We start from the raw sequence: 21,175 nt of genomic DNA, 5'->3' as shown, positions 1-21,175 counted from the left end.
CAGCGTCCAATTTAATAGAATTCGAAATTCGAAGTTCAAATTCAAAATTCAACAGAACGCAGCTCTATCTCACCTACCGTTATACTATCAGCGATTCGATATACAAAAGCCATCGGCCGACGTTCGTACGATAAAACAGCAGAGAGTTAAATTGACGGCTTAACGACTAAAAGACTATAGCCACTTTAAGCCTATTTAAAAAAATATGACTTTATAGGACGCTTAGGATAAAAAGGTCGCACAGGAGCTCGATGATCGTATAAAAATAAGGAGGAAGTAAGTTGAAAGTGACTATGGTCCGAAACTGCGGTTGCTCAGCGAAAATCTTCACGGGAAATCCGACTTGTGAAGTGATTAAGCTCAAACGGCAAACCGTAATAAAATATGACAACACATAACATAGGGCTCAACAGTAAACGGGATCGGAAACAGTTCACAGCTCGGATTTCGGATCACAAACGCATTATAAATACTTTAAAAATACCCGCTATTATAAAATATAATTAAGTTAGCTGCCATCGAGTTAAATAACATTTCTCAAAAGTTTACATCGCACACAACGTATCTCAAAAGGCAGTGAACCGTCGACGAACAAGCGACCAACGCGAAACGGCCAGCAACGCGCAGCCGACACGAAAAATTAAAATTTTTTGGAATCCCCAGAAGCAATTGCAATTCCTTTTTTGAAATAAAATTTTGCAGTAACGTGTTCCTCAGGCCACGTGGCCATAATTTAAGGTATATCGTGTTATGTCTGTTGCACAAGGACCGTTTTCTTAATTTAGCGTCCTATTACCTTATCACATCTTTATGATATTTTTTGCAGTTTCCCATGTCCACTGTGCGTTGCTTATTGCATTAGGAATTAGTAAATAGTTAATCTCGTTCTATTTAGATAAATATATTGTAAATCAGTTTACGTTATTCACTAAACGAGTTAATATTTTATAGGTTAATATCTTATTTGGTTCGTAAGTTAAAATTTATTAATGAATAAATATAACGCACAAGTAATATTTCATATAATATAAATCATAATTGCTCTGATCGTAACTAAATTTAAAGTTTTCTAACAATCTTCTCTATAACATTTGATAAAGACAAAACTTTAGAAATATTTAATTTTTGTTATTTGTAGGGTTTAGTCGATTTGATGAATTATAATTTTCACGTCAAGATGTCTACTCGGTTGTTAGGTTAAGACTGTACAGAGGTCTCCTGACTGCTGCGGCTCGAACGAGAAATGGTCCTTCAAAATGCCTAAATCATCGTTAACCTAAATTAAGCCACGTTTAAACACTGATATGCCAACTGTCCGCTTTCTGGAGGCGTGATATGTGAATCAATTAAAATTATATTACCGACTACATAGTCCGCTAGCTTTGCACAAACACTATGAAAAAGTGTAGAATCTAAAAAAACTACATAACAACATAGATTCGAGACTATTCGAAATGTCGCTAGACTAAAACGATTCTATTTATAAATGGAGAATTCGAAACTAGGAGATCTATCGTAAAAATAGTCTAACAGAATTATTGCTTTAACATTATATTACACTGTATAGAACCTTGATCACATGATGGAGTCGCGGTAAGCGTTGAGTGAAAAGCGATGGCGGTAAGGTAGCGGATGAGAGCGAGTGCAATGGTAACTAGCACAACAGTAACAACAAACTTAGCTGACAGTCACAACACAGTCGCTGGGATGTCCTCCTCCTGAAACCGGGAATAGAGGAATATGACCATTATCACAACAAGAGAGATATGATGGATGGTTGAGGTGATCGTATAACTATAAAGTCTATTCAAAGAAAGAGACAGTGAAGCGAAAAATCGATCGATAATAATAATCTAAACATACTAAAGAATGAAGCTTTACTGTCTATTAGCTTAAATAGACTATATAGTGAAATATGTACATGAAGTGAACAAAATATGGTATGGATGATAAGTATGTGAGATATTTTGATCTAATTAATTAATTTCACACAAAGAACAACTGAAATTATATTACAATAAAGTGTCAAACATTATGAAACGTTGTTCAGTTTAAGCAATAAAACACGTTTAAATAAATCTTGTAAAAAAAACTTCAGCTGTCTTTTAACACATATTTTTTTAGATTATTGATCACTTCAGTTTAAAGGATAGGGGACAGTCAGTAGGGGATATAAAACCAAAGCCATTACCAATGTTATGGCTGGAAATCGAAAAAATCACCCTCATTCTCAATAGGCCGTGGTTAAGATACCCAAACTATGTCGTCGTTGCCGTCAGCGGCTAACAGTTCATCAGCCAACGTCAAAGGTATAACATCTCCCTCCTGCAGTATACATTCGTTCAAGCCTTTCTCGAATTTTATGATAAGTTCGTTCTGAAAAAGGAATATTTTACTTGAACATTCAAATAAAAATGAGACTTTAATGCTTTACGGTTTTGAATATCTGCTTTACGGTTTTGAATATCAATTAACTATAATTGCTAGTTAAATTGTTTGTACTTTTATTTATCTTCTACCTTTTTATTTAAATGTTTGCATGACATGTCATACTTACCTCTATTTTTAATCTCTCAAGCAATTTGTCCTTTTCCTTCTTAAGATTATCACAAGAATTGGTTTCTGTCTCAGTTAACACTCCTTTTACCTCCAGTTCTGCGATCTGTGAATCCTTCTCACTTATTGCTTTCTCTAACAGGTCTTGTCTGAAATGCACAAAATTAGTATATCAATTTCTGGGCAACCAGAATAACTCGTTAACTTCGAGAATCAATCCTTAATTTCGTTTTTTAACTTTTTTTTATTAACACGATGATGAGAAGATAAGGATTTTAAATCTAAATGATATAGTATTGAACAGGTATAATACTCTATTTCTATCAGTACATAACAAACAGTAAACTAAAAATTATTTATATAAAAATATAGCCTGTCTTTCTCGTGATCGGTTTGATATGAATCAGACAGTAAATCATGCATTACTTACATGGAAAAGGACAAATGTTTCAGTATTGCTTCTCGCGATGTTTCAGAAGCATTCAGTGACTCTTCAACCTGTTTTAGACGTTGCAGTGTTGTTGAGCACGTCTCGCAGTTCATAATCGATGCGTTTTGCAAAGACAACAAACGCTGTTCCATTTTTTTCATCTGAAATTAGTGAAATATTTTTAAGTGTTTTAGTGTTTTTTTTATTAATACTGCTAGTTTTTTAAAAGTTTTCATTTTTAAACTTAGTTAAAAGTAAATCACTCTAATTACCTTTTGTAAAGCCTCAATCCTTTGTTGTTCTTCCTCATAAAATACCTTTTCTCTTTCCGCAGCTATTAAAAATGATTCTTTCAAGGCATCTTCCAATTCTAGTATTCTTTTATCTTTAAATATTTTCGAGATCGCTCCTGACTTGTTGTTAATTATTCTTTCCAAATCGTTAATCCTTTCGTCTTTACTTCTAATTACAGCGAGGAGTTGTTCAAACTCAGCTATGTTATTGTTGTCTCTCAGAGCATCCTCTAAGATAGAAATACATCTCTGTTGCTCAATTATTTTGGAATTTTTGATTTCGATTTCCTTAGTGAGATTGCATACCTTTCGGGTGAGTTTGTTTAGGTTAGCCTGAATGTTCCTATCTCCGTACAAGCTGTTTATGTCATTGTAGCTCTTGCTAAATCTGCACTTATCTAATCTATCCACTACCTTACCGCTCTTTTGGAGTTCAAAGAAACTTTTGCTCTTTTTTATCGTATTTAAATCTTGACCATCTGATATTTTGAGTATTTCGGAAAGTATTAGCGACGATTCGTTGAGTTCTATTTCTAGGTCTATTACTTTCATCCTATTCAATTCCAATTTAGTTTTAAGTTTGTCCCGCTCTTTTAATGTTTCCGCCAAGTCATTTATCGCTGCTATTTCACTCTTTCTTGATCGCGCTATTTCCTTTAGAGGGTGAAAGATGAAAGAAAATAAAAAGAAATGAATAAAAAATGAAACGTCTTTACTTTAATAACAAAATTTTCAACAATATAAACTCAAAAATAATTCGAGAAAAGTCAACATCGATTTAATTTATTTATAGTCAATTGATATTTTGCATAACAAGATTGAAAGCTGGATAACATCGACTAGTGGACAACTTACTGTTCTACCTACATACATGATTACTTAACAGTTTTACATCCTTTTATTAATACTTAAAAAATAATATTCCCGCAAAACACGATTATCATTTTTTTAAACATCACTTAGAAATTATAGCTAAACTATTAATTATTACCTTAGTTGTGTGCTGGTTACAATGAACTGAATCGTAAAAACCTGTATACATGGTTTTTACTTGTTATTAACAAGAAGTGACGTTATTATTATCTGAACACTTTATTATAATATTCAATACAAACTTGACAACATTACTTAATACGAATGCAATTGTAAAGCTTACGTGAGACAGTTGTATTAAAGAAAGACGTGGAGTTAGGAGTTGTCGCTTGCGACATGTAAAGCGCGACAGTTAAAGAAAAGGTTAAACAAAAGGACAAAACAAATTATCGACAGTCTTGGTGAGAAGAATTAACTTAGAAAAAGCTTTTGAGGAAGCCAGCGGGTCCGGCCTGGTTGCATGAAAAAAAGGAAACATTAGTTAGTCAATGTTGTTAATGCTAGTAACTACTGAAACTCAACAGAAAAAATTAAACCACAAAATATACACTCAGAAAATAATATAAGTGACAAAATTGTATTACCTCTTCTCTTTGTGCTTGTGCTTGCTGCTGACTTTTAAGTTTGGCTTGAAGATTCCTTATAGACCTGAAGTAATACAAAACACCATATTTATTTTTATGTAAAACCAAAGGAATTATTAGATCTGTTTTACATAGTATGGATAATGGATATAGTACATGACATTAATTTTAAAAACCAAAAGAACGTTTTGCTTCTGTATACAAAAGGATATACTTACTGTTGCATTTCCATTATTTGTTTCTCTTTCTGTGCCTGTTCTTCCTGTGACATTTGTACTAGTTGTAACAGTCTCTCCGTTTCTGCAGTCAGCCGCTTAGATTCTTCATCGCTCTTCTGAAGTTGTTGTTTCAGTTGTTCAGCTTCTTTCTGTGTGTCACCAAGCTTACGATTCAGGTCCGTTACCGCTGCAGCTGATCCACCAGCCTAGAATTAAAATTCAAGTTTTTATTTATTTACATAAAATTCTCATTTTTGATAATACATAAATGACTGGTACATGATACTTTTTTATTCGAGGTTTCAAGATATTACCATATTTTTATTAAAATATCATAATATTATGTTCTACTTACTTTCCTCAAAGATGCTTCCATTTGGTCCATTTGTTCTTTTCTCTTCTTCAACTGTCGATCTAACTCCATAAGCGATTTCTCCTTCTCCTCCACGTCTTTCCTCTTATTTTCTACGGCTCTTCTATTCTCTTCGAATTGTTTTCTTGCGTCTTCTAACTTCTTAAATTCTTCTTGCAGCTGCTTCCTAGCGTGCGCTGTTTCTTCCCCAGCTCTGGCGTTCTGATTGCCAACTGCCAGTTTCTTGTTCGCTTCTTGCAGATCGAGCTGTTATTAAAAAAATATATTAAAATCGGGTATTGGCTTACTGAAACAAGTCTCTCAAATACAAGAAATATCGAGTAGCATCAATAAGAATGTCAAAGCTATTAAAATTGCAATGACATTCCTTTGATCGAGAGTTTGTAAGCCCAACATTACAAAAGCGAAATTTTTACACGAAACATGGCAAAATATAAACGCACGTAGCAGCAAATTGAATCACAAAACAACTTCTTTACAATCGAGATATCAAAATTGCAAATTATACATTCAAAGAGCAAATTGCTGAAAGAGATAAGAGAAATTAATATCGTATTCAGATACATAAAAGCTCTTTACAATTTTGCACCGAACATTAATTTAAACACAACATTCATTGAAGGGTCGTGTTTTGGTCGAGTGCAAGTGTTGTTCAATGCCTGGTGCAAGTAGACGAGTATGATGTTGTTCATAACATGAATCTGATATCCGTCATTACATGAATTCGTTGCGATGATGAAACTAATAAAATAAATACGAATGATTGTAATGAGGGGTTGGAGGATGCCCTGCGGGCCGTGGGAGGCATGCTACTATACAACAATAATGTACATGACAATTCGCGATGATAACCTCAAAACTAAACGTATGACATCGAAAGTAAAACATCTACTTCATAACACCGGTGCAATGATTTAAGCAAACATCGTACGAGATTTACCTACGATTCAATCAAGTTTGGTAATAATTCTTGGACCATTTTTATTGCATAATATAATTTTATTTTAGTAAGCCTATATAAATAATAGATGTACTTATTTTATAATTTATCTTACTATTTGAGTGAAAAGGTTACGAAAATCCGTTGTTTATTTCCAAACTCAATTCAACCACGCATTGCCGTCCCTATAACCGCTCGTGCTCGGGCGATCCTCCAACTGACCTGGCTCTTTTCCAATTCCTGAACGAGCATCTCGAGCTGCGCCTGGCATCGTTCCCTCTCGACCGCGACAGAGCGCGCTTCAGCTTGCGCTGCTTCCAGTTGTTTCTGAACCTCACGTACATCGGAGGGTCCTCGTGCTTGGAGCTGCTGTAATTGTTGCTGTTGTGCCTGGAATTGTTTTTCCAAAGACTGTAAGCGTTGCTGACACTCTGCATATGCTTTTTCTGCCGCAATGGCTTTGGTTTTCTCCGATTCCACTGCAGCTTTCCATTTTTCGATTTCTCCTGCTTTTTGGGCATTCCTCTCAGCGTTTTCTGCTCTCTGTCTCAAATTATCCTTTTCTTTAGTTACTGCTTGTACTTGTTGTTGAAGTTTCGCAATCTCCTTGTCTCGATTTTCGATAATCGATTTAGCGCCACGTTCGGAATCTTGGACCACTTTACGTTGCTCTTCTTGTAGCCTACGTACCTCTTGACGTTGCTTCTGAAGTTCTGTTTCAGAAGCATTGAGCTCCCTTTGGAAGTTAACAAGCATATCCTGAGACTTCTCTAATTGGGCTACTAACTGATCTCTTTCTATAGTCAACTGTTTAGTGTCTGCTTCTAACTTAACTATTTGTTTCTCTATAGCATCTGCTTGTTTATCCCTTTGTTCTAATATTGAGGCCATCTTTTCTCGATCTCTGACAGATTGCGCTAACTCTTGCTGTAACTTAACTAACGTTTCTTGTGTCCTGTGATCCAATGTTCTTTGTTGCTGCTCGATATTACGTCTAGTGTTTTGAATTTCTGCTCTCAAAGCATCTCTTTCTTGTTCGATCTGTCTCATCTCAAGAATAGTCCGTTCTAAGCGTTCGTGCATTCGACCTAATTCATTCGTCATTCGCTCATATTCAACACGCGTACTTTCGTTAGTTTCTTGATATTTAGCGAGATGCATCTGGGATTTTTCAAGCTCCTTAGCTAAGCGGCCTGCTTCCATCTCAGTTGCATCCCTGGCTTGTATCGCTTTTTCTAGTTTATCACGTAACCGTTCAATTTCTAACCTATCCTCAGTCCTAGCCTTATCTCCGGCTACTGCTTGCAGTTTCATTCTCTCTATTTGCTGTAGTTCACCCTTAAGTCGCTCGTTATCCTTATCAAGTTGTTCGGACCGAAGCTTTAGTTTTTCGCATCTATCTCTGAATTTCTCACATTCAATATGAGCTCGTTCGAGATCCCCTCTTTGCTTCTCCATAGCACCAGTGAGTTTTGTAACTTCGGTCTTTGATAGCTCCAGCTGAATGTTTAATTCGTGCAATTTGGTTTCCGCCTGCTCCTTTTCACTCTGTAGACGTTGAATTTCCGCTTGCGAAGCTTCGTTGCGTTCAAGTTGCTTATCTAATTCCACCTGTACTCTGTTTAATTCTGTACTCCATTTATCCTGATCGAATTGGTATTTACCTCGAAGATTTTCGACGCGTTCAAGCTCCGAGCGTAGGCGTGTTACTTCTTCTTCCGCCTTGCGCGCCCGCTCCAGTTCTAATGTAGTCTTGTCTAATCGAGTTCGCAGTCGTTCCACCTCTAACTTAGTCCTTTCGTGCTCTTCTTTACTATCGTGATATTTTCCATATCTTGCAGCATATCGTTCCGCTTCTTCTCTGGCGCCACTCACATCAGCTTTAACCTTATCTAGCTCAGCTTGGACTCGTCTCAATTCAGACGTTGCCTTGTCATGTTTATCGTACATCTTTTCAAGCTCTAGTTGCACTCTTGCCATTTCCTCCTGTGTTTTTTCGTTAGATGCTTGTGCTTTTCCACACTGAGTCATTGCTCTATCATATTCAAACTGTAACCTTTCACTATCAGCAACTAGCTTTTCTTTTTCAGCTTGAAGCCTTCTCAATTCAATTTGACCCTTTTCATATCGTTCTCGCACCATTTCGATATCGACACTCAATCTATCCATATCTTCCTTTGCCTTTTCTTCTTGTTCTTTAGTTCTTCCTAACTGTATCGAAGCTCTGTCATACATTTCTTGTACTGTTGCTAATTCATCTTGAAGCTTTCTTTGGTCCTCTCTAGATTTTGACGACAAATGTACATGCTTTTCTAACTCCAATTCAAGACGATCCTTATCAGCTTCTAGAATATCTATCTTGTTTTGGAGTCGATAAATTTCATTTTGTGATCTGAAATTAAAAAAAGATGTAGCATTAAAATTAGATATATTACACTGGTAACTTCTAAGCAATATCTAAATCGTCACCAACACAAGACGACATCGAAAAGAATATACCTATCATACTTTTCAAGCATTTTCTCATATTCCTTGTGCGCTGATTCCTTTTCTTCGATAGTTTTCTGGGTTGAATAAAGAGCCTTGTCTAGTTTCTCTTTCAATATTTCTAATTCCGTAAGAGCATCGTCACGTTCCATCTGGAATACAATAATTTGTAGTCAGATATCACGTTCATTGTCAAAATTAAATAAAATTTACAGTAATATTATGAATTTCATAAAATTATATCCGTAATAAGTCACAAATTGTTTTAAGCTCATTTAAAACACAATAAGTAAAATTATAACATAATAAGTACAAGTAAAATTATTCTTACCGTCAATTTCTGGTGTTGCTGGTGAGCCTTTTCCCATCTTTCCCTGAGCACGTCTAGTTCTGTAGACGCGCTGTCTCTATCCCTCGCTGCCCTATTAGCCGCGGCTGCTGCTGCCTCAGCACGCTCTCTGCAACTCGCGGCTTCCGCTAACGCTGCATCTCTCTCTTTCTGGATACGTGAAACGAGTCCCTGAAATTGATATAAAACATATTTTAGTATTTTATTGATACTTAACAAGTTGTATATTTAAAAAATAAAACCACCTTCTAAATTGTATCTAAAATTCTCTTGCTCAAAAACTACCTATTTTGGTGAAATTGCAGTATTCCTAAGTTGAACACTGCCTAATACAAAAAAATAATAGTTAAATCGTACATTTAGTGCCGGAGATATGCGAACACAAAAATACATACATACATACACTTTTTGAATTTGGCGCATTTATCCAGACTCTGGTATAGACCAACGTATACGAAAACTGGGGAGTTCTAGAAATATTATATTATGTATATGGGGCCATAATGGATAACCTCCTTTTCTGTCGGTTCAAAACTACGAATAATAAGAACTGGTTAAAAATATAATTCACATTAAGAAAAGTTTTTCTCTTGAACTTATGCACCTTGCACCTGTCTGGTTAATTGATATTTTTTTCCAAATATGGCATATCTTTAATAACTGAAATTAATGAGATATTAATCAATTAAGTACTAATATCTACGATTAACTTTAACCATGGCATGGCAAAAATGGATTTTATAAAATTATTGTGTATAACATTATAATGTCAGCACTGTAACGGAAATAAAGCCAAAGTTATATTAGTCCACTGTTCTGGTTTACATATTGGGAAAGGCATGACATCATAAATTACGATGATTGATTGCGAAATCGTACAACTGGCGCCGGAGCGTCTAGACGCGGAGTGCGTAAGATGGAACGTGCCAAATTTTATTTCACGCCCGTAAATAACCTCTTTATTGCTCGCAGATGTAGGGCACATGAGCCAGATTCGGGAACATTAAAGACGAATATAACGAGAATTGGTGGGCTATTAACGATTTTAAAAATTCAGAACAAATTTTTTTCTGTTTATACGCTTATTTTCCTAGATTTTTATTATCAAAACATTTTACTTTGACTGTAAAATCTATGTCTATAAAATCACTATTACATAATATTTTATTGTTTGACTAATGTTTATTGCCGCTTATATTATGTATAATTACTATTAATAATATGAAAATATTCACCTGAGCTTTCTCATGTTTGTCTCTAAATCTATCTGCATCGAGTTGCGCCGTGTCTCTCTCCTTCTGTAGTCGAGCAGCTTGTCCGAGAGCCTTATCCAACTGTGACTGCAGCGACTCGAAGTCATACGCCGATTTCTCGCGGTCTACCTGAAGCTGTAAATTACTTGTATTAGTTTTGTGTTATGCTCTTTATCAAAAGTTACCATCAATATTTTTTCTATCACGATTATTAACCACTGTGAAAAAATCACGATAAAGCATTTATGATGCTATGATGTTTTGAAAGTTAAAAATACAATGAGTTGTAACTTGTAACTAATAAAGCGTGAGTCAAAAGATTTACCTTTCTCACTTCAGTTGCAGATTTATCTAATTTCTCCTGCAGCTTGTCGATTTCTGAATGAGCAGCGTCCAGCGCAGCTTGCAGTTTGTCTTGCTGTAGCTGCGCCTTACCAAGAGTGGCCTGAGTCCTTTCTAATTCTTCCCTAGCCTTGTCAAGTTCTGCAATTGCTTTGTCACGCTCGGAGTGAAGACGACTTATGGAAGATTGAAGGCTAAAAAATAAGGGTTAGTTATTAAAAATATATTATTTACAGTTTAAACATAATATAATGATGATCGGCGAGTATAGAGAGATAAAAAAGAATTTGCAACATTGCAACCTGTTGGTGAAAATTGAAATATAAAAAATACCTACCGATCGTATTCCTCCTTGAGGCTGTCTTGTTCTGTTTGTGCATTTTCTAATTTAGCCTTGAGGCGATATACCTCGCCTTGCGATTTTTCCAATTTGTCCTGTAGGCCGCTAGCTTCAGATCTGGCTCTTTCGGCATCCGCCTGCGTGACTCTCAGCTCCGCTTGAGTTCGCCGCAATTCGGCAGATGCCTTATCAGCCTTTTCTTGAATTCTGTCTAATTCTTGCGAGGTAGTTAGTGTACTTCTGCCGAAAGTCGTTTGAGACCTTTCGAGCTCGTGTTTCAGTCGCTCGTTTTCAAGTTCAAGTCTTGCGAGTCGTTGTTTCGCTGCTTCCCAGTCAGCACCAGACCTACCAACTTCGCTTGCAGCTTTGTCTAATTCTGCCTTCGACTTGCCTAGTTCAGACTGTGAGCTCTCTAATTTGGCTTCCAGCCTGTCCTTTTCGGCTTGAGCCCTCTCCAATCTTGCGCCAAGTTTTTCAACCTCACTCTCGAGTGCGTGCAATTTCATCTTGTAGTCAGCAATTTCACGCTCATGAAGCTCTCTCTCCTCATTCTTCTCGTGCTCGGCTCTGTCTCTTTGTTCTCTCAACTGCTGTATTTGTTTCTCTTTATCCCCAATAACTTCTTCGAGCGAAGATAGAGCACCTTCAGAAGAACAATGATGAGCTTGCATAGCGTTTAGTCTCGCTCGTGCCATATCCACTTGATTATCCTTTTCTTTCAATAAATCTTCAAGGTTTTCAATCTAAAAGAAAATGAATATTGAATACAAGATATATTTTTAGAATAATAATAATAAAAAAATAAAACTAATAAACGTACCTCATCTGTAACTAGCGCGACAAACAAAAATGAACAAAACAATAAAAATACACTGAAACATAAAAATAATAAAAATACAAACAAAGTAAAACTGATAAATACAAAATTTACTACAAATGGCTATATTATTTAGCAAAACTGTATAAAATAATATTATATACAGGGTATCAAAGGAAGGAAAATCTCTTTATAGAGCTTACGAGAAGCCCGTCAACGTTGCGGGCAATTTGTATTAATATTGGGCTTTCAAACGTGATCAAATAAACGGGTATCGGGGAAGGCGGACACGAATAAATATTAACACAAGAATTTCTCAGAAAATAATAATAGCATAGTAAATTATGAGTTTATGGAAAGAAAATATAATAAGAAAGTAAGAGCACAAACACTACTGTCTCTTTGAACATAAATTGTGCCAAAGTAGCGATATGTGACGACATTTTTACCTTTCTTTGGAGTACGTTAATCTTTCTATCCTTTATTTCTGAGTGGTCTCGTAGTTCTGCTAGCTCGTGGGCCGCAGCTAACGCCGCTGCTGTCTTCTTCTCTACCATTCTACTCTTTTCTTCCAGGCGTGCTTTTAATTCTTCTACCTAAAACGTTTGATTGCAAATATTGGACGGGGTTCGTATACATGGCTATGCGCTGCTACAGATTGATATTTCTTGATATTCCATATTGGACTATTTATAGTTTTTACATTATAATGTTTTGTTGAGACAAAGATTCAAGGAACTTACGTCAGTCTGTAGCATACTGTAGTGTTCCTCCTTAGCGCACAGCGACTCCTTGAGGACAGCGATATGACGCTGGTAGTCCTGATGCTGCTCCTCTAAAGCCTTCATCTTCGCAGCCATGGCGAGGATCTCCTGATCTCTCCTCTGGATCTCCAGCCGAAACTCATCCAACTGCTCAATAGCACCAGCCGGAATCGTTATAGAATTGAATAAATCCAAACATTCGATTAATCACACCATCGTATAAAATATAAAAAATCTATCTACGGAAGCCAAAAAAGTGATGGCACAAAAATAATGAGTATAAATGTTAGTTATTTAAGACTACAGAATACAAGTTTCAGTTCAAAGGAAGTACGAGTCAAGAGTAAAAGTATCGATGATGAAGCGACACAAGCTGTCAGTAACTATTGTATAGACCGTACTCGGCATTCAGTCGGTACATAGCCGCGGAACATCAGTGTCATCAAACATTTCAGTCATGCATATCCATTTGTTACAGTTAATGACTCGAATCTTTCGGTTACATTAACATTTGGAAAACTTTCTGGTCGTGAATATGAGTTAAGGCCGAACGTCGCAGAAAGCTTTCCAGCGTATCGAGTACAGATGCCGACCAGGATCGGATGCACGGGCGCCTACGTTGTGATACATTTATCTACCGATACTGTGATAAAGACTGATGAACATGACTACATGAAGAGGCCGGGTCGTGTGACTAGACTAGTGACAGGTGGCGCGGGACCAAAGCCGTACTTGACGATGATTGCGATCGACACCGAAAGCGGAACATGATCTTATGACTCGAGGAACTTAACAGAAACGCACCCGAAGAACTCGTTCGATGTACGACCTCGACAGTCTTTATTAACAGTCTATCACTTAACATCAAACGTCTGCCAAACTAACATTTCGGTTCGGTAAACATTACATCTAAAATATCCCAAACGTGATTCTATTTAACAATTTAACAAAATATTTCTTCGATCGACAGTCCAAGAGTATACTCGATTTTATCATAAAATAGCTCTAACATCGAACAATACATTAAAAAATATCGAGTCGGTGGACTCGCTACGCTCGGGCTTAAAGCGAAAAATTGACACGGGGTCGTCGGCGGCGGCCGGCGGGCTCGGGGCGCTCGGGCGAGACGCGCGGCCGAACGACGTCGCACGCGCGGGCTCACAGGGTGGTGACGCCGCAGTAGGGCCGGGGCGTGCGCCGCCGCGGCGCCGCGACCGCGCGCCCGTCCTTGGTCACGTGCACGTCGTTCAGCAGAAAACTTACTTGTCGCTTGAAGGGAGGGTCGGCCTTATCGTAAAGCGAGGTGTGCGAGGGCGCGAGAGACGGCGGCGGTGGGGACCCGAGCGCGGCCAGCTCGCTCTCCAGCAGCGCGACTTGGCGCTCGAGCGTCGCGATGCGGGCCTCCTTAGTCTCCAGCACGGCGGTGAGCGTGGCGCCCGCGGAGCCGCCCGGCAGCCCGGCGGCCGCCAGCGCGCGCTCCAGCTGCAGCTGCAGCGCCCGCAGCGTGTCCGCCGTCGCCTTGAGCTCCTGCCACACGCGTCTGTGTCAGCCGCCGCCGCCCGCCGCCGCTACCCGCCCCCCAACCCCCTCGTCTCCCCGCCCCTGGGGCTACCCGGCTCACGCAGCCCCAGGCAGAGGCGGTCGCAACCAATTTAGCTCAAAGTACCAATGAAATTTAATCGAGACGTTTCTCTAGGGCTCGTGTGACGGGGACGTAATGCGCTAAACATGCAATGTGAGTCGGTGTTCGTGTCGCTTTTAATTTTGTTCGTGGTCGGCCGAATAGGATCGTCTGTCGTTGGGCACGTCGGGGGGTGATGAGATCGGGGGAAGAAGGTGCTCGGGGTAAAAAGCTCGACGTGTCCGACCGAAAGATGAAAGAGTAAGCGAGAGTAAGAGTTGAAGTAAGCTACAGAAAGATGTTCGGGTTCGTCGGAGAAGGTATCGCGATAGTCGAAACCGACCGAAGATAAATGAATGAAATGAAACTATCAACAGCAAATCTAAGAGAAAAAAGTGGCTTTGACAAAGGTATCACAAAATAAAACGCCCATGTGATCAGTCATCCATACATAATATGAGAAGCAGACGTGCACAACATTCCACTATATTTTTAGAGTGCAGGAGTCGTTTGTAGCTACACACAATAATATTTCCATCGGGTATTAAAGTTATATAGTAGTAGACGACATTATTATTCTCTAACATGCGACACAAACATCTACGGTCATTATAAACGACATTTACCTGTTTCTGTGCCATTGCCTGCATTTGTTGGAACATTTGCCTTTCTTCTTCTTTACCTAAAAGGAAATCTTTGTTGCATTCAATATTATCTTGTTTCGGCCCGATCATAACCCTTTCTGGAATCAACTCTATTTTTTCTATTATTTATGACTTTATACAAATGGATATGATGGGCTATTAAATGAAGGGGTAATGCATGTCTTTAATATTAGAAACATTAATAAGAATACCTCTTCAGCCAGAAGCGTTATTTCAATCTTCAAATACTTACCCATTCCTTTGTTTTGTAACATTTCCAATAGTTTTTTAATACTTTCATCCCTTGCTTGCAGTGTTTGCTTTTGTGTTTCGATCCGAAGCTCCAGTTCCTATAAAAATATGATCATTATAATAACTATTGTACTAAATTTTTGTTTATATTTCCGTTCAAAACTTTAGAAAATATTTGCAAGTATTTAAAAAGGGTAAAACATTTTGAAATCATTTATTTATCTACGTTCGCTGTGTTTGTTAACTGATGTCGTTTTCTGATCACGTATTCCTTGATTAACTTCAAAGGTCATATACATACACGTGGTCTACTTTTACTAGTAAAAATCAAGCTGGTTTCATCAGAACAAAATGGTTTAGCATTGTGCGTATTTTGGATTGGATCACCAGTAATATTAGAAAAGTCAATACCTTACTCGATATATGAAAAAGGTTTAGCATTCCCAATATGCGCGTTTTGGATTAGATCACCAGTGAAATTGGTATCAGTAGTGTTAGTTAGCTCAGCATGTAGGTTATTGTATTGGTGTATAAACGAAGAAATATATTCATAGGCAGATTGTGGACCTCCGTCATTTGGTCAGTTTATGCCATTGCCATATTTTATAAGTGATCTGTTTTCTTATTTTGACATAATGCGACCAAAGTATGTAGGTCCGCCATCTGCCTATGAATCAAGTTCTTTGTTAGTACATACCTTTATCGTGTCCCTCAATATCGCTATCTCTCTCTGCAGGTGTTCGTTCTCGGCGTACAGCGCCTCCAGCTGCTGCTGCAGCTCTGGAGCGGGCTGCCTCATCCTCAGTCTTAGCTCCTCCTCCAGTTGTCTTACAAGCATAGCTTGTTTCTGTAACAAAATTACGTTTTGTGTGAGTAAAAAAGGTCTGTTTTGTAACAATTATTTTTGCTCTTGTACGCATGTACAAGAGCAAAAATATGTATAAATATGTATGTATTGGATTGAAGTTTATCTGTCTATGCAATTATGCATACAAAACTATTTACCTTTCACGCTTAAGTCACTGAAACAATTTAGATGAAATTTTGTATGGAGCTTTGTGACTCACAATTGCATAAATCACGGAATGCATGTCTCTATCTTGTGTAGAATTTTACAATATTAGATCTGTATAAATGCAACTTTATATCTCGATTTACTCCTACATAGGCGTCGTTACGATCTTCGTAACGACGCTTATGTAGCATGTATCGACAGCTGGTAGAAATGGCAAAATTGATAGTTACGAGGGTAAAGATACAATAAATAAGCAATATTATTCACATTAACCAATTCAAGTGAGCAATTTTAAAATGATTCCCCCATTTTAACGCCAAAAGACTATAATATAGATACCTAATGAATTTAAACCAGGCAACAAGGTTAACATAAGTTTGTTACATAAACTTGAATATACAGTACAATGTGTGGACTGTGGGGTGAGTGGTGGCTACCCTTCCTCGCTAATTAATTTTATACAAACCACAAGTCCTTTGTGTAAGCCGACAGACGTACAGTTGAAAGCATATTCAGCAACAATTTAAATTTTGTATAGAATTTTTTGATTTTCGTGTCAACAAGCGCGCGGGTTTTATTTATTCACCAGATTATATTATTATAGGTCACGCAAAACTTTAAGATCGCTCCGCGAACCTGTATAAAGTATGTAAGTACTATCAGAGAAGTTGATTTCTGGGCAGATGGCGGACCTGAGTAATTTGGTCAAACCGTGGTCAAACCCATCCGACCGATCACAACTAACATTGAATTGACATAAGACGTAGGTCCGTCAGCTGCTCCACTCAGCACGCATTTCCCGTAGTCCCACCTTCAGGAGCAGGAACACATTTGGGGTTTTAGTGGGTAGTCCCGGGTGCGTCTTCCGTCCGCCCCGGGGAGTCCCACATACCTCGGTGGTCGTCCCCAGGCCCCGGGGATGCGTAAATGCATTCCCCCAACGTAAAAAAAAAAAAGGTCCGTCAGCTGCCTAGGAATCAATTTCCTCGATGGTGCATATAGCTATCTATTGATAACTATAATGTACGTTGTTACGTGTTACCAAATACCTTTAAACCTATGTCAATGCGTGTTAATATATCAATCAATATCAATAACGTACAAAATATATCTTCTGATGATCTATCACTGATGTTTCTAAAATAGCATCAAAAATTACTGCAATGGTTTTACAGCACCAGCACAATCAGTAAACAAAAAGTTTCGTTCGACGTTTGAAAAACGCTTCTGTCAATATTCTGACGTGACTTGTGCAACATGTCAGATTTTTTTTTCAAATTATTTACTATATTTGCTAGTAGCGCCCTCTGCTCCGCCTCTGCGTAATATGTATTCCCTATTCGTCATCGTGTGTGATGTATCAAGACGTAGCCATATACACGCAGTTTTAAAAATTTTATAAAGCAAGTGAGCAATTCGAATTTCGAACTAAGAAGTGTGACGTCACTATTGACAGACTTCGGGGCACAAAAGGCGTGATGTTGACCTTCGTTGAGGAATCGGCCTCATTCCAGCCTCCTCAGTACACGGGTCACCTATTTTTTGCAGCGTCAGACAACACGAGGCGATATAGGGGCTGATTTATTTACCATTTCCCTGCTATGTTGCTGAGTCTGGGTTTATGTAGTTTATATGTTTTTGCAAATATTTATAAACTAAATACTTATATGGGTTAGTTGGTATTTGACAGAAAAAACTTTATATCAAAAAAAGTTCGCCATCCACGTCAATGTTATGCTTCAAAATATGCCAAAATCATAGACTTAATATATACTGATTATATGTTTATGGCCAAAATAGCCCCAAGCGACCCCAAATGAGTCATCGAGTATTTGAGTATTTACGAGTACTTAGGTTAAGAATTTGACAAAGTTTTTTAAGTCTCATGTGTTGTGTCATATAACTTTGTTGTTTTTTGAGACGAAGTAAATCATAATATTGCTAGCTGTCCCGGCAAACGTTGTTTTGCCGTATAAAGTATTTCGATTTTCGCCCATATTATTTTATTGAAGTGAACAAATAAGTATGTCACCATGGCAACGTCCATCGCTATCCCGTCGCACAAGCAATCGCCGTCAGTCTCGTGTCAGTGTAATAATTTACTATTATTTAATCAATGAATTCACTTATTAATATTATAAAAAGTAGATGTTCGATTCTCAAGCCTAGCCGATATGCTCGCTAAGATTCACGATAATCGGTCGAGCCGTTTCAGAAGAGTTCAACCACGCACCCCGTGACACGAGAATTTTATATATTAACGGCCGTTCCCAATATTTGATCTATGTCTGGTTTTGCCCTACTAGAGATAGTAATAGCTCACAATTGACATAAAATATATGTCTCTAATGTCTAATGTGAGCTATTCCTATCTCTAGTTGGGCCAAACCAGAGATAGATCAAATATTGGGAACCGCCGTAAGAGAGATATTCTACTTTCCGAGAAAATCTGAATATGATTATGATATAGGTAAATTATTATTATAATTAAATAATATCAAAGTTTATTTACTGTATTGCACACTAATGAATCTAAACGATTAGCGGACTGATATTTTGTTCTAGTTTTAGTTTTATAGAGCTGTATCAATTCTGATGACAATTCTCTCGAGCAGATCTTTGCAGGACCACAGAACAAATGCGTAAGAATAGAAAGAAACCGTTTTTATAGCACTCACGCGCGCGCCTGGAGATAGACGCGACATATTTTATATGTCTTCTCATGACCGGATATTGTAGTAAAACCTAGCCTATTTCTCAAAGAAAACAATTATTTGGGTTGCTAGAACAGCACGCTATCCACACTTTTACTTAATGAGAACTTTAACTTATTATTTTAGTATATATTTTCATTAATATTCCAATTAGCCCTTAATATTTCTAATCAAGGTGTATGTTCTGAACTAAATTAAAGTGTAAGTCATAAAAATTATATAAATAATAAAAACTGTACAATTTTGTGTGATTTTATCAGCAATAACTAAAGTTAAGCTCGATATCACGCGAGCGACTGTAATAGATTATATAAAGCTTTTTAATACTGGGCTGAGCCGATAGTCATATTGTACTAGACATCATGGCATAGGCGATGTTGACTTAGTCTGGATTTATACAATGTGTAACAAAACAAAGTGATAAAACTGTAGGCTGTGTTTGTATCCCTTATATAGAGGCCACTGTGTCAGTAGCAGCGCCGAAAAAGCTAATTTTTATGTCATTTGAATGGGCAAGCATCCCGGCGTCATGAATTTTTCCATACAACAAAAAATTTACTCTTTCAGTGCTGCTACTTTCACAGCGAACTCTATATAGAGGGTCCATACACACCCCAAAGTATTATTACTTAGTTTTCTTACACCCTGTATACCGTTTGGCAAGCAATGGAATGTAACGATTTATTTAAATAGCGGCGCGGTCGCACTGTCAATTACATTACAGACTTAGGGCGTTTGTGCACTACACGGAATTTTACCATCCGGCGCGGCGCGGCATCTCGATTTCCTACCTTATTTATATGGCAAACGTGAAAGTTATGAACGCCGGACGGTAAAATTCCGTGTAGTGCACAAACGACGACGTCGTCAACGTGGAACGGTACGCTAACGTGGCACGGTACCTACGTTGATGTGACGTGAAAATTTACGTCATCGTAACGTGAAAATGCACGTCATGGTGTAGCAACATTTTACTTTACTTTTGAGATTTATTTACCTTATGGGCATAATATTTTAAAATTAGCAACATATTTTGAGTTATCATTTTCGAAATCAGTAAAATCAATAAATTTCAAAATATGACTAGTTATATTAATAACGAGCTTTTGCCCGCGGCTTCGCTCGCGTTAAGAAGTATTATTATATACAAACTTTTATCCCCTATTTTAACCCCTTGGAGGTGGAATTGATCAAAATCCTTTCTTAGCGGATGCCTACGTCATAATATCTACCTGCATGCCAAATTTCAGCCCGATCGGTCCATTAGTTTGGGCTGTGCGTTGATAGATCACCATGTCAGTCAGTCAACCTTTGAGTTTTATACAGGGTGTAACAAAAACAAGTGATAATAATTTAGGGTGTGTATGTGTTCCCTGTACAGAGTTCTCTGTGAAAGTAGCAGCGCTGAAAGACCAAAAAATTTTTTCACTTTTGTATGGGGAAACTCGTACAAAAGTGAAAAAAAAATTGGTATTCCAGCGCTGCTACTTTCACAGTGAAATCTCTACAGGGAACACGTATACACCCTAAAGTATTATCACTTGTTTTTATTACACCCTGTATATAAAAGAAGAAGAAAATAATTTTACATGTAAGAAATCAAAACCTAATATCATTTTAAACATAATCCGAGTCTGCCGTTTCCAGTGCGATTATGTGAGGATAATTGGGTGCTGAAACCTCAGATTACAACAAAAGTCGTTAAAAAGACATTAGAAATAATATTATTTACGTACTAACAGAAAGAAGTACAAAACTGCTTGCAACGCTATGTTTTACATCGTGTGTTGTCGGGATATTTTGTATGTTTGGAGTTGCTCGACTCGGTAAAATAAAAAATAAAAAAAATGAAATAAATTCAATAAACTGAGGATCTTACGGCAGAACTTAGAGACAAATGGTAATTACTACTTCAATAGTTATGTAATGGAGGCTTTGATAGAAAGCGTATGGACTTTATAGAAAAAAAACATTTACGAAATAATTTCTCAATTAATTCCGCGCGAGCGGTTGTCCGGGCGAGCGAAGCGAGCCCTAGTATATCCCACAACCTGTACATTTTGTGGTACACTTTACAGGAAAAACTATCACGCCTATTGATTTGTGCTTTAACATAGTAAATTTATATATATGTAGATGTGTTATCATCAGTCAGTCAAGGCTTTTTATAATATGTAGATGTGTTATATATTATCATCACTCATCAGTCAGTCGAGGTGTGCTCACGCGAGCCCTCACATGGCTCGGCTTTTAGCTAGTTAGTTAAATACTACTATTGGGATTCTGACATTGCAGATTTCGTTACCATGT

The 21,175-nt window shown here is 37.6% G+C and overlaps 2 protein-coding genes across 2 annotated transcripts in view; both read right to left on the bottom strand.

Moving 5' to 3' along the window:
• Window positions 1–1,231: 1,231 nt before the first annotated feature.
• Window positions 1,232–3,841, bottom strand: LOC121727555 (ELKS/Rab6-interacting/CAST family member 1-like). The gene is made up of 5 exons (XM_042115438.1): window positions 3,259–3,841; window positions 2,987–3,147; window positions 2,558–2,705; window positions 2,254–2,376; window positions 1,232–1,718 (listed from the first exon to the last, which is right to left on the bottom strand). Exons 1-5 carry the CDS (start codon window positions 3,829–3,831, stop codon window positions 1,689–1,691), a joined length of 1,035 nt encoding a protein of 344 aa, XP_041971372.1. The 5' UTR covers window positions 3,832–3,841; the 3' UTR covers window positions 1,232–1,688.
• A 15-nt stretch (window positions 3,842–3,856) lies between these two features.
• The window catches only part of LOC121727554 (ELKS/Rab6-interacting/CAST family member 1), a 53,535-nt gene continuing 36,216 nt past the window's right edge, over window positions 3,857–21,175 (bottom strand). Inside the window, exons 2-16 of the mRNA XM_042115436.1 lie at window positions 15,834–15,983; window positions 15,138–15,234; window positions 14,867–14,922; window positions 12,599–12,766; window positions 12,305–12,451; window positions 11,036–11,781; window positions 10,682–10,892; window positions 10,339–10,491; window positions 9,086–9,274; window positions 8,767–8,906; window positions 6,490–8,659; window positions 5,310–5,573; window positions 4,955–5,160; window positions 4,737–4,800; window positions 3,857–4,604 (exon numbers count right to left, since the gene is read on the bottom strand). Coding sequence (XP_041971370.1) covers window positions 4,569–4,604; window positions 4,737–4,800; window positions 4,955–5,160; window positions 5,310–5,573; window positions 6,490–8,659; window positions 8,767–8,906; window positions 9,086–9,274; window positions 10,339–10,491; window positions 10,682–10,892; window positions 11,036–11,781; window positions 12,305–12,451; window positions 12,599–12,766; window positions 14,867–14,922; window positions 15,138–15,234; window positions 15,834–15,983 — 4,797 coding nt within the window. The 3' untranslated portion in view covers window positions 3,857–4,568. The remainder of the gene's footprint in view (window positions 4,605–4,736; window positions 4,801–4,954; window positions 5,161–5,309; window positions 5,574–6,489; window positions 8,660–8,766; window positions 8,907–9,085; window positions 9,275–10,338; window positions 10,492–10,681; window positions 10,893–11,035; window positions 11,782–12,304; window positions 12,452–12,598; window positions 12,767–14,866; window positions 14,923–15,137; window positions 15,235–15,833; window positions 15,984–21,175) is intronic.

Source organism: Aricia agestis, chromosome 6, assembly GCF_905147365.1.
Source record: "Aricia agestis chromosome 6, ilAriAges1.1, whole genome shotgun sequence".
NCBI classification, from domain to species: Eukaryota; Metazoa; Arthropoda; class Insecta; order Lepidoptera; family Lycaenidae; genus Aricia; species Aricia agestis.
The sequence above is the reverse complement of the archived record's forward strand: the minus strand, read 5'-3'. Positions and strand labels throughout refer to the sequence as shown.